This window comes from Phyllobates terribilis, unplaced genomic scaffold, assembly GCF_046119375.1.
Source record: "Phyllobates terribilis strain yellow unplaced genomic scaffold, ASM4611937v1 Scaffold_402__1_contigs__length_1722832, whole genome shotgun sequence".
Taxonomy (NCBI): domain Eukaryota; kingdom Metazoa; phylum Chordata; class Amphibia; order Anura; family Dendrobatidae; genus Phyllobates; species Phyllobates terribilis.
This window is the reverse complement of record NW_027363162.1, coordinates 12,531-28,372: the sequence shown is the minus strand read 5'-3', so window position 1 is coordinate 28,372 and position 15,842 is coordinate 12,531. Positions and strand designations below refer to the sequence as shown.

At 42.0% G+C, this 15,842-nt stretch overlaps 1 protein-coding gene across 7 annotated transcripts in view; it reads left to right on the top strand.

Annotated features, from left to right (window-relative positions):
- The window catches only part of LOC141225085 (mycolipanoate synthase-like), a 115,204-nt gene extending 99,647 nt beyond the window's left edge, over positions 1-15,557 (top strand). For all 7 annotated transcript variants that reach the window (XM_073667009.1, XM_073667010.1, XM_073667007.1 and 4 more), the window contains 3 exons: positions 5,365-5,568; positions 8,690-8,871; positions 10,012-15,557. In XM_073667009.1, coding sequence (XP_073523110.1) covers positions 5,365-5,568; positions 8,690-8,871; positions 10,012-15,465 — 5,840 coding nt within the window. In that variant the 3' untranslated portion in view covers positions 15,466-15,557. The remainder of the gene's footprint in view (positions 1-5,364; positions 5,569-8,689; positions 8,872-10,011) is intronic.
- Positions 15,558-15,842: the final 285 nt, after the last annotated feature.

The following is a 15,842-nucleotide window of genomic DNA, read 5'->3' as shown; positions in this document are numbered from 1 at the left end:
CGATCTGCGTCACGAGCTGACCATTACTGGCGATGATGCTCAAGTCATTATCTGGGTAACGGGTAATATCCGTGTCATCCCAGTATTGCTTGAAAAGTACATAGGGGATCTGCGACCCGGTGTCCAACAGTGCACTCATGGGAATGCCATCCAGTACCACGGGCAAGACCAGTCGTCCCCCCACATACTTGTCACGCCAGTTTGATGGGCCTGATGATCTTACGCCTGGGGGTTGGGCCTTTGCCCCAGGTTGGACTCGTTTAAATTACAGTATCTTGCCATATGTCCTGGTTGGTTGCAGCGGCGGCAGATGGGCTGTCCGTCCTCGTTGTAGCGATTGCTGGGTCTTCCTCTGGACGATGGGATCCTCCTCTGTTGGCGCCACGGGACGTCCTCCGGACTGGTGGCCAGCTTGATCCTTCCTGGAGAGGATACCTGTAACGACTGCACAGTCCTGGTTAATGCGGCAACGCTTTTGGTCAGTTCTTGGACCGGATGGTGCAGGTCTGCAGCCGGGTCTTTATCCAAAGCCTGCGCACCAGCTCCCACAGGCTCTGCAGACAAAGGCGCCGCCTCCTGGTGATAGGTAATAGCAGGGCACCGGTGGGTTACAGCGCTACCCGGTGCCGGTTCTCGGAGCACCCAGATGGCCCAGTCTTTGAACTTTGCAAAGTCTAACCCAGGGTTCTGCAAGGCCATTGCACGTAACTGGGTTCGGTGGGCGTTGGACAGCAGACCCTCAATGAATTGCTCAGTCAACAGTTCATCTGCATTCTGCACACTGTCAGGGTCTGCCTGTTTAATGGCTCCCAGGGCCTCCTGCAAATTCAAAGCATAGTCTCTTATACTGTCTTGGGCCCGCTGCTTGCACCTATAAAATCTCATTTTGATCTCTGCTGAGGTGCGGGTGTCAAAAGTGTCCTTCAGACGGGCTAAGATCTCCTTCACGGTCTCCTTGTCCCTGACTGACCAGGACTTTACTTCACATTGGGCTGCGCCGGTTAGCTGACCTATCAATATGCTCACTTTTTGTCCCTCCGTCAGGGGGTATACTTTAAATAGGCTGTACAGTTTCTCTTTAAAGTCGCTTAGGGTATGCGACTCCCCTGAGTATTGGGGCAGCCAGGCCGCTCCGGGGATGTAAGGCATTGTCAATGGCATTGCAGCGGCCGCGCTGGCGGTGGCAGTCCCCTCCGCTTCCAACATCCTCCTCCCCCCCGTCGACCGTGGCCTACCTGCTGTTGCTTCTTCTCCGTAGGCCGCGGCTCCGCAGGCGATCGTCGGGGTGGAGGACCTTGCGTCGCGCCTTGGTGACGTCAGCGTCCGCTTGGCTCCTTTCAGGACCTTGCGCAGAGTCCGTGCGTAAGGCGGGGCTTCAGGTCTCGCGCGGTTTGGACGTCCACGTCCCTCTTCTTCCCACGCGGCGTCCCGAAGATGGCATCCGATGGCGGGAAAACGGCTGAAGACGGCGGGAAACGACTGAAGATGGCGGGAAACGACTGAAGATGGCGGGAAACGACTTTTGAGGTACGTGTACAGTCTTTTCAGGCGCGCAATACCCGTTTGTGGCGGGTTGGTCACAATCCTGCCAACTACGCCAAAAGCTGACTCGCCCCCTGGGCCGTGGGGCACTCGGAACCGGGCTTCAGTGCAATGATGGGGGTAGTTGTGGCAACCTGATCCCGTGGCTCAGGGTGGTCAGACTAAATGCTGTGGCAGTCTATTTGTAGGGTTTTGAATGTCCGACTACGCCACCTGTGGATTGCGGTCAGGGAGGACCACCGCTGCAAGACAGACTGCTGAGGCTGATGTAGATATGCAGTACAGGGATTGGATAACTCCCCACAGGAAGAGTGTAGCCTCAGGGCAGTGTAATAGGATGCTGGGGGTGATGGTGCACGGTGAAGCAGGAACGACTCAGAGTCTTTGCAGTGCAGTTCAGGGTCTTTACTGATGATGATAAGGCAGACCCTCCCGGGAGTACTGGCTAGCATAAGGGGCCTGGTCAGGCTGTGAACAAACAGGAGTTCCCCTGGCCAGGTGGAGTTGTAGGCCTCCCCGTCTGTCTGCACTCTTCCTGGCTACCTTGCTGTAACCGAGTGGAAGTAGCCCATGTCCCTGAGTATACTGTGTGGTGCTCACCCGTATGGCTGGTGACTTGGGGCCTTCTGATAGCCTCCGCTCCTTGATGGCGGTGCTGGTCCCTTGCTCGTGACTGAGCCTCCGGGCTTCTATGGCCAGAGGACCTAGAATCCCCTGCCGGCTGGTTTCTGCTGCTGGACTTAGAGATCCTCAGAGCCTCGGACTCCGTTGTCCGGTCGTAGTGTCTTCAGCCAGGACGAACAATATCTGCTTCCAGTCCCTGACACTCAGCTCTTGCTCCTACAGTGCTCCTAGCTGTTGCTTTCCCTGTGTCTGGAACTTCACTCAGAACTAGACTCAGCTCTGTCTCAGTCTCCAGTCTCTAGTCTCACTAACCCCGCCCCAGACCCAGTTTATATAGGGCAGGTTCCTCCCCTATCTGGTCTGGGACAGGAGGTGTTGCATGTTCAAGGGCTCCTGACCAGGGAACCTCCCACTTGCTTCCAGACGTGATATTTCTATCACCGTGGCAACCAGACCCCTGGGGTGCCACACTTGTATTTTAAAGGATTATTTTTATTATTGACCAACAACTATGTTCTCAATCAACCCAAAAGGCTCATAAATATCCAAGCTTAATATTTTTGGAAATTGGAGTGGGTTTTTTTTAGATTTGGCTAGGAGGATATCTGTTTGTGCAGTTAATTATTACTGTTCAGAATTATTAGGCAACTTAATAAAGGCCAAATATAATCCCATCTCACTTATTTATTTTCACCAGGTAAACCAATATCAGTGCACAAAATAAAGAAATAAATATTTCTGACATGCAAAAACAAAAACAAAAAAAATTAGTGATCAATATAGCCACCTTTCTTTATGATGACACTCAACAGCCTTCCATCCATAGATTGTGTCAGTTGCTTGATCTGTTTTTGATCAACATTGCGTGCAGCAGCCACCACAGCCTCCCAGACACTGTTCTGAGAGGTGTACTGTTTTCCCTCCCTGTAGATCTCACATTTTATGATGGACCACAGGTTCTCTATGGGTTTCAGATCAGGTGAACAAGGGGGCCATGTCATTATTTTTTCTTCTTTTAGACCTTTACTGGCCAGCCACACTGTGGAGAAGTTGGGTGCATGTGATGGAGCATTGTCCTGCATGAAAATCATGTTTTTCTTGAACAATACCGACTTCTCCCTGTACCACTGCTTGAAGAAGTTGTCTTCCAGAAACTGGCCGTAGGTCTGGGAGTTGAGCTTCACTCCATCCTCAACCCGAAAAGGTCCCGCAAGTTCATCTTTGATGATACCAGCCCATACCAGTACCCCACCTCCACCTTGCTGGCGTCTGAGTCGGAGTGGAGCCCTCTGCCCTTTACTGATCCAGCCTCTGGCCCATCCATCTGGCCTATCAAGAGTCACTCTCATTTCATCAGTCCATAAAACCTTTGAAAAATCAGTCTTAAGATATTTCTTGACCCATTCTTGACGTTTTATCTTATGTTTCTTGTTCAAAGGTGGTCGTTTTTCAGCCTTCCTTACCTTGGCCATGTCCCTGAGTATCGCACACCTTGTGCTTTTTGATACTCCAGTAACGTTGCAGCCCTGAAATATGGCAAAACTGGTGGCGAATGGCATCTTGGCAGCTTCACACTTGATTTTCCTCAATTCATGGGCAGTTATTTTGCGCCTTTTTTGGCCAACACGCTTCTTGCGACCCTGTTGGCTATTTGCTATAAAACACTTGATTGTTCGGTGATCACGCTTGAAAAGTTTGGAAATTTCAAGACTGCTGCATCCCTCTGAAAGACATCTCACAATTTTGGACTTTTCAGAGCCCGTCAAATCTCTCTTCTGACCCATTTTGCCAAAGGAAAGGAAGTTGCCTAATAATTAAGCACACCTTATATAGGGTGTTGATGTCATTAGTCAACACCCCTCCTTATTACAGAGATGCACATCACCAGATTTACTTAATTGGTAGTTGGCTCTCAAGCCTATGCAGCTTGGAGTAGGACAACATGTATAAAAAGTATCATGTGATCAAAATACTCATTTGCCTAATAATTCTGCACACAGTGTATATTCATATCAAGGTAAGTTTCCATTTAATGCATTATTATTGTTATGCCGTATATTCATTGTCTGCATATGACTGTTATGCAACAAACGATATAGTCCTAGGTCTAACCAGGGCAAGTCAGGGAAAGCCGCCGTGGAGCGTGGGTGCCATATCGCCTGCTTTAACTAGGGTGCCAACCTCCACTGCAAGGCTGGTTATCAGCATATAGGTTCTTTGACTTAGGGTCCTGTTAGTCAAGATATTTATACTGTGTCTAGTCTCTATCATAAGAGCCTAGTGGGAAACTTGTCTTTTCAGTTTTTATATGCACTGTATTACTTTATGCACTTTTGTCACTTAATTAGCTCGGTACACTGAGAGATATGAACCAACATCATATGGGACTCCGTTTAAATCTCAATTTTTCTGGCTATATATAGGAGGTAGTAGGGTGGTGGCCTTACGTACAAATGGTGGGGAATCCTGAGGGCTTGGGTGTTATTGACACAACCCCTAACTTGGACCCTATTCACTACCCTATACACACCCTTTTTTTGAGGGGGGGTGGTTTGGTGATTCATGAGTGTACTTGATCTGTTCACACTTGGGTTATTTGTTTGTTCCGGCTTTTTAATATTATCAATAATACAATTTTGTTGTTTTTTGGAGGCTATATGTTAGCCATGTTTGTTCTCCTCAAAACGGTTTAAATCTAATTAATTTAACTTCCAAGCTGATAAACTCAATAATTGGCTGCAGTGCTGTTAACGTGACGAAGGTGCTGCAGACAATAACCGACAATAGGAACAGAGGCGGAGACTCGGCACTGGACCTGAGGAGGGTGAGTACAGTTCAGTACAAACTTCAAATGGGAGATGGGTATTCCAAAACCAGGAAACTCCTTTATGCTTTGATTCAGGGACTGTGGGCATCTTTTTACCCTGCGTGATTAAACAAAATCAAATGATTTCCACTTTCCTATGTCAATACAGCTATTCTACATGTCATCATCACAATCATTACTGTTTGCTCTGCCCTCCACTAATTACATTGCACTTTGTCAATTAGAATGTTTTGCATTTTACATTTTCATTATGCTCTTTATAAATGTTGTAGTAATGTTATCATTACATTATTATTAATCCACTATGTACAGAATAATAAGAAAATAAATTAAGACGATGTTAACACAGAATAATGTATTATTGTATACAGGTCTTATGAACAGAGATGCTGTCAGTGTGTATAATAATTCTCCAGATAACATTAATCATTTTAATGGCACTGGGACAGCAACAAGCATCGCTGCAAACAGGATATCATACTGCTTTAATCTGACGGGACCATCCCTATCAATTGACACTGCCTGCTCTTCTTCCTTAGTTGCTTTACATTATGCATGCCAAGCCATCAGACAAGGTAAAAACAATTAAATAGACCAAGACTTGATAGATATGTTGTTCTTTGTTTGTTCTTTACATAAAGTATTACAAATGTTTAAAAGCTTTACAACTTCCTTTCTTCATGTCACCAAGCAATGTGAACTGAGGTCTAAGATGGTACATATGCAAGAAATAAGAGCATGTTCACACTAGCAAAAAGATACAAAACCTACAAAAGACAAAAAATATATCACATCCCTACCATCATTATATATAAATGTAAAGCAAAGTTGTATATGAAATATAGGGTACTTAGTGAACAATTTTTGATCAAAAAAAGTATACAAGCCGTCCCACCAGCGACAAGGTGACCCTAAATGGGACGGTCCCACACTGTCTATATTAAAAACCTTACTGTATATCAAAGTTGAAGTAATGCATATAAAAGGGTAGACAAATAGAACCGGGTCCCAATATCAGACCACCCAAGCCCGTGGTAAGCTACATATATACTGACCAGCTCAACAAGGGGGATGCCACACCCCTAATTTGCACAGAATGCAAACAACACAAAAAAACAAGCAATGTGAACTGAGGTCTAAGATGGTACACATGCAAGAAATAAGAGCATGTTCACACTAGCAAAAAGATACAAAACCTACAAAAGACAAAAAATATATCACATCCCTACCATCATTATATATAAATGTAAAGCAAAGTTGCATATGAAATATAGGGTACTTAGTGAACTATTTTTGATCAAAAAAAGTATACAAGCCGTCACACCAGCGACTAGGTGACCCTAATTGGGATGGTCCTACACTGTCTATATTAAAAACCTTACTGTATATCAGAGTTGAAGTAATGCATATAAAAGGGTAGACAAATAGAACCGGGTCCCAATATCAGACCACCCAAGCCCGTGGTAAGCTACATATATACTGACCAGCTCAACAAGGGGGATGCCACACCCCTAATTTGCACAGAATGCAAACAAGACAAAAAACCAAGCAATGTGAACTGAGGTCTAAGATGGTACACATGCAAGAAATAAGATCATGTTCATGTGTTGCACCTTTGATGACAGTTCTCAGCACATAATCATCTGATGCCTGAGCAACCTGTGAACGGTGATCTGATGGATGGAGATGAGTGAATCTGTTTGAGTTGGATTGAATAAAATTATCCTAAAAAAAAAAATCAAATTCAGTCTAATAAAAGGGGTTAAAAAAACAATGATACTCATTCAGCCTTATTGTGTCCTTTATTGCTGCTCCAGTGGTCTCCTTTTGTCCCATCTGTCATCTTTTTTGTCTTTCTTCAGCTCTTGGCATCTTTCACACTGACGAGGCCCTGCAACGTCATGACATTGTGACACACATCATCATCTCATTACACACGTCATAATGTCGTGAAAGGTCCTGCAAGGCACCTTTGGCACGGTCTAAGCACCGCATCATCGTTATGTCACAATGTTATTCCTTTGCACTGCTCATGCGCTAGCTCATAAAGAGCCACAATGACAGTCTAATCTAAATGTGGAGTCCAGATGGAACAGTCCTGAATCTTGAGAGGATTATCAATCAGGGCTCCTACAGTGAACTAACAACTAATCTTGGAGGTCAAAAAACATCTCTAGTCGACCATAAAGTCAGTGTTCAATACAGATAGCGAACAGTATTGTACATACACACGTGGTCAAAATTATTGGTACCCCTCGTTTAATGAAAGAAAAACCCACAATGGTCACAGAAATAACTTGACTCTGACAAAAGTAATAATAAATTAAAAATCTATGAAAATGAAGAAATGAAAGTCAGACATTGCTTTTCAACCCTGCTTCCACAGAATTTAAAAAAAATTAAACTCATGAAATAGGCCTGGACAGAAATGATGGTACCCCTGAAAATAATTTGACAAAAGGGACATGGTAAATCAAGTTGTGTCCACTAATTAGCATCACAGGTGTCTACAATCTTGTAATCAGTCAGTGGTCCTGTATATAGGGCTACAGATGCTCACTGTGCTGTTTGATGACATGGTGCGTACCACACTCAACATGGACCAGAGAAAGCAAAGGAAAGAGTTGTCTCAGGAGATTAGAAAGAAAATTACAGACAAGCATGTTAAAGGTAAAGGTTATAAGACCATCTCCAAGCAGCTTGATGTTCCTGTGACTACAGTTGCACATATTATTCAGAAATTTAAGATCCATGGGTCTGTAGCCAACCTCCCTGGACTTGGCCGCAGGAGGAAAATTGATGACAAATCAAAGAGACGGATAATACGAATGGTAACAAAAGAGCCCAGTAAAACTTCTAAAGAGATTAAATGTGAACTTCAAGCTCAAGGAACATCAGTGTCAGATCGCATCATCCGGCGTTGTTTGATCCAAAGTGGACTTCATGGGAGACGACCAAGTAGAGCACCATTGTTGAAAAAAAATCATAAAAAAGCCAGACTGGAATTTGCCAAACTACATGCTGTGCAGGGTACAATGAAATCTCAAGACTATCAAGGGATTCTAGAGAGAAATGTGTTGCCCAGAGTCAGAAAGCTTGGTCTCAGTCACAGGTCATGGGTCTTCCAACAGGATAATGACCCAAAACACAAAGCTATAAATACCCAAGAATGGCTAAGAGGAAAACATTGGACTATTCTGAAGTGGCCTTCTATGAGCCCTGACCTAAATCCTATTGAGCATCTTTGGAAAGCGCTGAAACATGCTATCTGGAAAAGGCAACCTTCAAACACGAGACAACTGGAGCAGTTTGCTCATGAGGAGTGGGCCAAAATACCTGTCGAGAGGTGCAGAAGTCTCATTGACAGTTACAGGAATGGTTTGATTGCAGTGATTGCCTCAAAAGGTTGTTCAAAAAAATATTAAGTTAAGAAGAACCATCATTTCTGTCCAGGCCTATTTCATGAGTTTAATTTTTTTTTAATTCTGTAGAAGCAGAAAAGCAATGTCTGACTTTCATTTGTTCATTTTCATAGATTTTTAATTTATTATTACTTTTGTCAGATTCAAGTTACTTCTGTGACCATTGTGGGTTTTTCTTTCATTAAACGAGGGGTACCAACAATTTTGACCATGTGTGTATGTACGCTTCTGTTTAATTTGTGTTGAAATCTATATTTATTTCTGTATATTTCAGGTGATTGTCAGATGGCCATATGTGGCGGAGTCAGCTGCATCCTCGAACCTCGCATCTTTGTTGCCCTTTGCAAAGCAAAAATGCTTTCTGTAGATGGTATAAGTAAACCTTTCTCCAATCAAGCTGATGGATATGGAAGAGGAGAAGGATGTGGCATTGTTCTTCTAAAACCTTTAAAAAAGGTATGAAATGTTTACAGTCTCAATGTTTTCTACCATCTCTTTGATATTATTAGAAATGAGCAAAAATATCCAAGACATCTAGTTCCGATGTCATTTCCCATCTGTTTCAGCTGGGCTTCACTTCTTTGGCCAACATCCTTTAATTAGGTATCTTCTAGCAAAATCTGTCACTTCCTTAGACCCATGTCATCATGACATTGTGTGAGGCTTAGTCACTAGGTCAGATCTGTGTACCGTAAATCTTTTCTTTCATTTCTAGAGGTATCATTCATTTTTAGTTGTTTTTTTCTCCTCACTTTAATTGCAATCTTCCTCTTGCTCATTGCCTATGCTTCATCTACTATCCACTTTTCTCCAAAGTGACCAATACGTCAGTGAGACTTTTCCTTTTCCCAAGTTTAAAAGGGGGAACTTTTTTCTTTCTTCTATGGGACTAAGCACTTATCGGTAGGTACTTGCTATTCTCTCCTGGCTGAAAGCAGTCACAAACCACTCCTGGCAGCGATTTTCCTACTTTCTGTGATGTGACGTTGACAGAGCAGTTCCTTCGCATCTGCTCTGCTCTGTCGATGGTGTGTCATTGCCAACGTCATGTTTTTTGGCAGCCAGCTCCCTGCTACCTAACTCCGCACAGGCACACTGAGTTTCTGTGATTTGCATTGCATGAGCAGTGTAGTTTGATAGGTCTGCTAGTGACACTTATACCCAGTGAAGGTGCTGGAAATCAGAGTCACTTGCACAGTTATTTGCACTGCTCATGCGCTAGCTCGTAAAACATGAATCACACTAGCTTAGTGCACCTGCGCTCAGTTAGGTAGTAGGGAGCCAGCTGTCAATCAGTATGACATCAGCACTGATGTGTCATTGATAGAGCAGAGTGGAAGAGAAGGCACTGCTCTGTCAACATGACATCACAGAAAGTGGGAAAATCGCCACCAGGAACAGTCTGTGACCGCTCTTATACAAGAGAGATCAGCATATGGCAGAACAAGCATGTAATTAGCAACTACCGACCAATTGTTTAGTCCCATAGAAAAATAGATAACCCATTTAAATTTTAGTGTGAAGGTTGTTATTCTGCTGCCTACTTCCATTTTCCTGTGGGAATTCTGTTTAACATTTTTTAACTTTTTTTTTCAGGCTAAAGAAGAATACTGCAAAATCTGGGGACTTATAACTGCAAGTTCAGTAAACCAAGATGGACACTCTGTATCACCAATCACACGACCATCTCAACATCAGCAGGAACATCTATTACAGCAGATCTATGGTAGGACAGATCCATGTTCTGTGCAGTATGTTGAGGCTCATGGTACTGGGACACCAACTGGTGACCCAATAGAAGCTACAAGCTTAGGAAATATCATTGGGAAAAAACGCTGTAATGGAATGAAGCCCCTGAGGATTGGATCAGTTAAAGGAAATATCGGTCACACTGAATCTGCTGCTGGGGCTGCTGGGTTGATTAAAGTTCTTCTCATGATGCATCATGAAATTATTCCTCCATCTTTACACTATTCTAAAAAAAATGGGAACAAAATCATAGAGAAATCCAATCTAGAAATTCCAACCAGTCCTGAAAAATGGCAAGAGGACATCAAATTTGGAAGAATGGCAGGAATAAATTGTTTTGGGTTTGGCGGAACTAATGTTCATGTTGTTGTAAAGCAAGATAATCAAGAATACCCTAAGTATCATTCGAAAAGATCAGTAGAATTATTTATATTATCGGCAGCTTCCATCAATTCCCTTCTCCTCTGTATTGAAGACACAAAACGAGTGTTAAGCAACACAAAATTATCCCTGGAGAACCTGGTCTACACAGCAGCTTGCAGGAGAAGTCACCTAAATTACAAATACAGAACAGCATTTCTCGCCTCTTCTGTAACTCATTTACACCACCAACTACAAACGGTGAGCAAATTGGCTCCTATGGTTAAATCCAGCCATCATATTGTGTTCATATTCTGTGGAAATGGAGTCCTTTATAAAGGAATGTGTAAGATGCTACTTGAACATGAGCCAGTGTTTAGAGCAAAATGTGTGGCAATCGATAAGTTGATCCAAGCTTATACCTCCATTTCTGTGCTGCAGTTGTTAGAGATGGAGTTTGATGATTTCTCAAGGCCGGATGTGGCCCAGTTGCTGCTCTTTACAATTCAGGCGTCATTAGTGGCTCTTCTGACACATTGGGGGGTGAGGCCAGATGGAATTGTTGGTCACTCAGTTGGAGAAGTTGCAGCAGCTCATTGTTCTGGACTTATTTCACTTGAAGATGCTGTAAAAGTCATTTATTACAGAAGCATGCTGCAATGCAAAGCTACTGGGGGCAGTATGCTGGTAGTTGGCAATCTGCTTGTGACCAAATTATCAAAAATAATTCAGTCATACAAAGAAAAAGTTTGCATTGCTGCTTTCAACAGTCCTACTTCATGCACATTGTCGGGCGATACTTACTCATTAGAACACCTTCATGGGGAGCTGACCAAAAATTACAGTGAAAAGAATATATTTCTCGTAAAGCTTAATGTACCTGCAGCATACCACAGCCCAATGATGGACCCTATATTACATGAAGTAAAAGAGACGCTGCATGATTTGCAAGAAAATAGCATGGAAGTTGATATTTTCTCTACAGTGACAGGTAAACTAGCATCCAAAGGAGATTTCACCACTGGTGATTACTGGGCTAAAAATATTCGTGAACCAGTTGCCTTTCAACAAGCTGTAGAAGCTTCAGCAAGAGATAAAGAAAACCCATTGATCATTGAAATAGGTCCCCGGAGAGCACTACAAAGGAACATCATTGAAACTTTAGGAGCAAAAACAACAGTATTACCTGCTATACAGCCCCAAAAAGAATATGAAGCTGTCTTTTCCATGCTGATGTCACTTTTTACTCAAGGATACAATCCTGACTGGAGCAATGTATTCGGTGCCTATAAATCTTCACCGTCAACAATTCCAAGATATCAATTTGATTGTATCAAGCAAGATATTAAATATGAAAAAATTAGACAAGGGAACCAAACATCATCAAGTCCAAATCATCCATTAATCCATAGCTTGAGTGAAGATTTGTCTGACTTCCACTGCAAGGTTTCTAAAGTCAATGCACCATATGTCTATGAACATAAACATGGAGGATCTGCCCTTATTCCAGGTGCATTCTACGTAGAACTTGGATTGGCAGCTGCGGCTACCAGCTTTAAACCTAAATTGCCGTTAAGTTCTTTGGAAGTCAGTGCAACATTTTCCAGTCCCTGTGTTCTCCACCAAGACTCTGTGGACCTAAAAGTCAAGCTACACCAAGAAGAGAAATTAATGCTTTTTGAAGTTCTAACATCACATGTTTTTGCAAGTGGGAAAATACAAAAACGTAACTATAAACTAAACAAAGACAAAAAAATCTCAGCTGAACATATCTTCAAGAGATGTACTTCGATTTTCAAAGCAGAAACAGTATATGATCAACTCTCTGCAGTTGGATTTGAGTATGGGGAGACTTACAAACAGCTGGGTGATGTACATTATGGAAAAGATCTTAATGAAGGAATTGCCAGAATAAAAGTGAGTGAAGAAGTAAGGGAAACAATGTACGAGTACCATATACATCCAGTCATTTTAGACTGCTTCCTTCAAATGGTGGTTTGTATGGGAACAAGAATGAAAGAATCAGCACTCTTCCCATCATCCATAGGAAGTTTAATGATGCTACAGCCTCTTCAAGAAGAAATGATTATTTATATGAAAATGATGAAAACAACAGAGAAGTACATTGAACTATGTGGATGTTTTGCAGATATCAATGGCTCCATTTTAGTAGAAATAAAAATTGCTCAGCTGACATTTGTAAAACAAACTACAAATAATATAGAAAATACTTTTTTCCAAGTAAACTGGACAAAGAGTTTACAATCCAGTCAGAGATCAGAAAATGAGCCAAAGCTGTTGATTTATTCTGACAAAGTTGGAATAGGTGAAAAGTTATCAAACTACATTCAGAAAGAGGTGACCTACATTCCTTTCAACAGTTGGAATTCGGATATTCAAGTACATAAGCTTCTTAATAGTGAATGCGAAGATGTTGTGTTTATGTGGGGAATCCAAGAATTAACTAAAGATATTCCAAATAATCTTACACAATATCTAGCGAAATGCTGTGAAGTCTATCAACAGCTGATTTTAACAATAAGAAAAAAGACCCCCAAGCCTTCAATCCGGATAGTGACATTTAGAACTGTGGACAATACTGTGGATCACATTAACCCTGGATTTGCTTTAGTCGGAATGACGAGAGCATGTATGATAGAAATACCTGACATAACATTTCAGCTGATCGATATTAGCTCCTCCAGTTCCCAAGATGTTGCAGCATTAGTCCAAGTTCTTCTTCATTACAATCCAGAGGTGCATTCAGAGATCTGGATTAAGGAGGGCTCTATTTATACAAGTGAAATTACTCCCACCATCACTGAACAGAGAACACAGGAAATAAAATCTGATAGTTTTACCCTTTATACTTCAGAGCCTTATACAGTAACTAAAATTTCTGCTGAACAAACTAATTTCAATGTTTCTATGCTTAAAAGCCAAGATTTAAGGATTCGTGTTGATCAAATTTGCACCCACACAAATGATTATTTTCCTGTTAGTCTTTCAAGCTGGAAATATGGGAATACTCTGTACTGGAACTCTTTGTCTAGTGATAAGCATGAGCTTGTTGCTCTGGATTTTGCAGGGGTTGTTACTGCTGTTGGCAAAGCTGTTAAGAAAATTCACGTTGGTGATAGAGTTGTGGCATGCTATCTGATAACTGCAACCTCTAATGTCATTCTTCCAGAAAATGTTTGCTACTTGGTCAAAAAAGCACCACTGATAAAAAATGCACCTTGTATCTCATTCTTTATCTTGGCCTGGGAAATTCTGCACAATCAACTACCACGTGCAAAGAATAAGCCTAAACTTGTTATTTTAACATCTGATGCAAAGTCAGTTTTGTGCACAGTTTTGTCCAAGACAGCAAAGGAATCTGGATGGGAAACTGTGATAACTGATCGAAGTAGTGTGGTGGATAAGCAATGCACTTCAATGGTCATTCTTCCTATGGCTAGTGCTGTCACTATAGAAATGCTTAATACATTACCACTTCTTAAAGATTTGGTTTTTTTATCTGATCATAAAAATGTTAAAAACTGGCACAATCTAATTCTTAGCAGCAATCAAGACTTTCACATTCACTTACTTGATATTTCTGCTCCTTTCCAGAAGGCATATTTACATCAGAATGCAAAGGAACTGCACAAGTGGCTTTATTCTATATCTCCAGAAACCAACATTATCATTCCAAAAGTTTTGGTTCAACATGAACCTTGCTTGGATAGTAAAGAAACCAGCTACTTTGTAACCCAGTCCTTACCTGTAATTGAGCTAACCAGTACTATCGCAAAGATACCAATGTCAGCACCTGATCCAGTGCTTTTCAAAGATAACGCGGTTTACGTTGTCACAGGTGGTCTGACTGGTCTTGGACTTGAAACCGTGAAATTCATTGTGAACAATGGTGGTAGCCATATAGCAATTTTATCTAGAAGAAAGCCAACCCCAGAAATGGAACAACAATTAAATGCGGTTCAGAATCTAAAGGAAGCTGCCAAGATAGTTGCCATACAATGTAACATTTCCTTCTACCCTGAAGTAAAAAAAGCCATGGAATTAATGAAAAAAATATTTCCAAATATCCCAGTAAAGGGCGTTTTCCATAGTGCTGTGGTTTTTCACGATGGAATTCTGCAGAACCTAAATTTGCTCCACTTTGAGAAAGTTCTCAGCCCAAAAGTAGATGGAGCAGTGAATCTCCACCTTGTCACGTCAGACATGACACTTGACTACTTCGTGTGCTTTTCATCTGTTGCTTCATTTGTTGGAAATTCAGGCCAAGCAAATTATGCAGCTGCCAACTCTTTTCTAGACATGTTCTGCCTATACAGAAGAAATAAGGGTCTTTGTGGACAATCGATCTGTTGGGGTGGCCTCAACCTTGGAGTTTTACTCAATCAGCACCAAATTCATAAACTCTTAGAAGCAAAAGGAATACTCCTTTTAAATACTGAGGAAATTCACAAGTATCTGAAGAAATGTCTTCAAATAAATAATTCAATTCAAGCAATTGTCAAATTTAACTTCAAAACCATGTATGAAAACTTGATCTCAAATATTCCAGGATTGAAGAAGCGGTTCTATAATGTGGTGGTGGAAGAGATGAAGAGTTGGGAGCAAACACCAACAGAAAAACAACCTGGTGGTGGTAATAGAGAAACTTGTGAAGATTATATTCTCTTAGTACTTACGGAGCTCACGGGAGTCAGCTCAAGTGATATCAGTAGCAGTACTCTTCTCAGTTCTCTGGGGATTGACTCAATGTCAGCCATGACATTACAAAGCCGTATCTTTAAAGAGAAGAATGTAAATATACCGCTGGTGAAGCTACTCGATCCCAGCACACAAGTCTCCAGTTTGGTGTCAATGGTTAAAGAAACCACTTGTGATGAAAAAGAGCTAAATGGTGAATTGATAGAGGAAACTTATCTGTGATATGGAAACAAGTTGGCAACAACAGAACTAAATTATTTCAAGCACTTTTCAATCACTCAATAAGAAAAATGAAAGTCAGCACTCACCGAATCATAAATAAAAAGTCCTTTATTCCCGTGCAGGGGACTTCATAGCGTGCGGCAGGTATCGGAAGGTGCGAAACGTCCGTAGTCCTGTGCGCTGCTCCCTTGTCTGCTCCTCCCAATACCTGCCGCACGCTATGAAGTCCCTTGCACAGGAATAAAGGACTTTTATTTATGATTCGGTGTGTGCTGCCTTTCATTTTTCTTATTGAGTGATTGCTTATATGGACTTGGCTATATGCACCACCAAATGGATCAAGGAGCATAAACACTGATATACTGACCTAATGACTG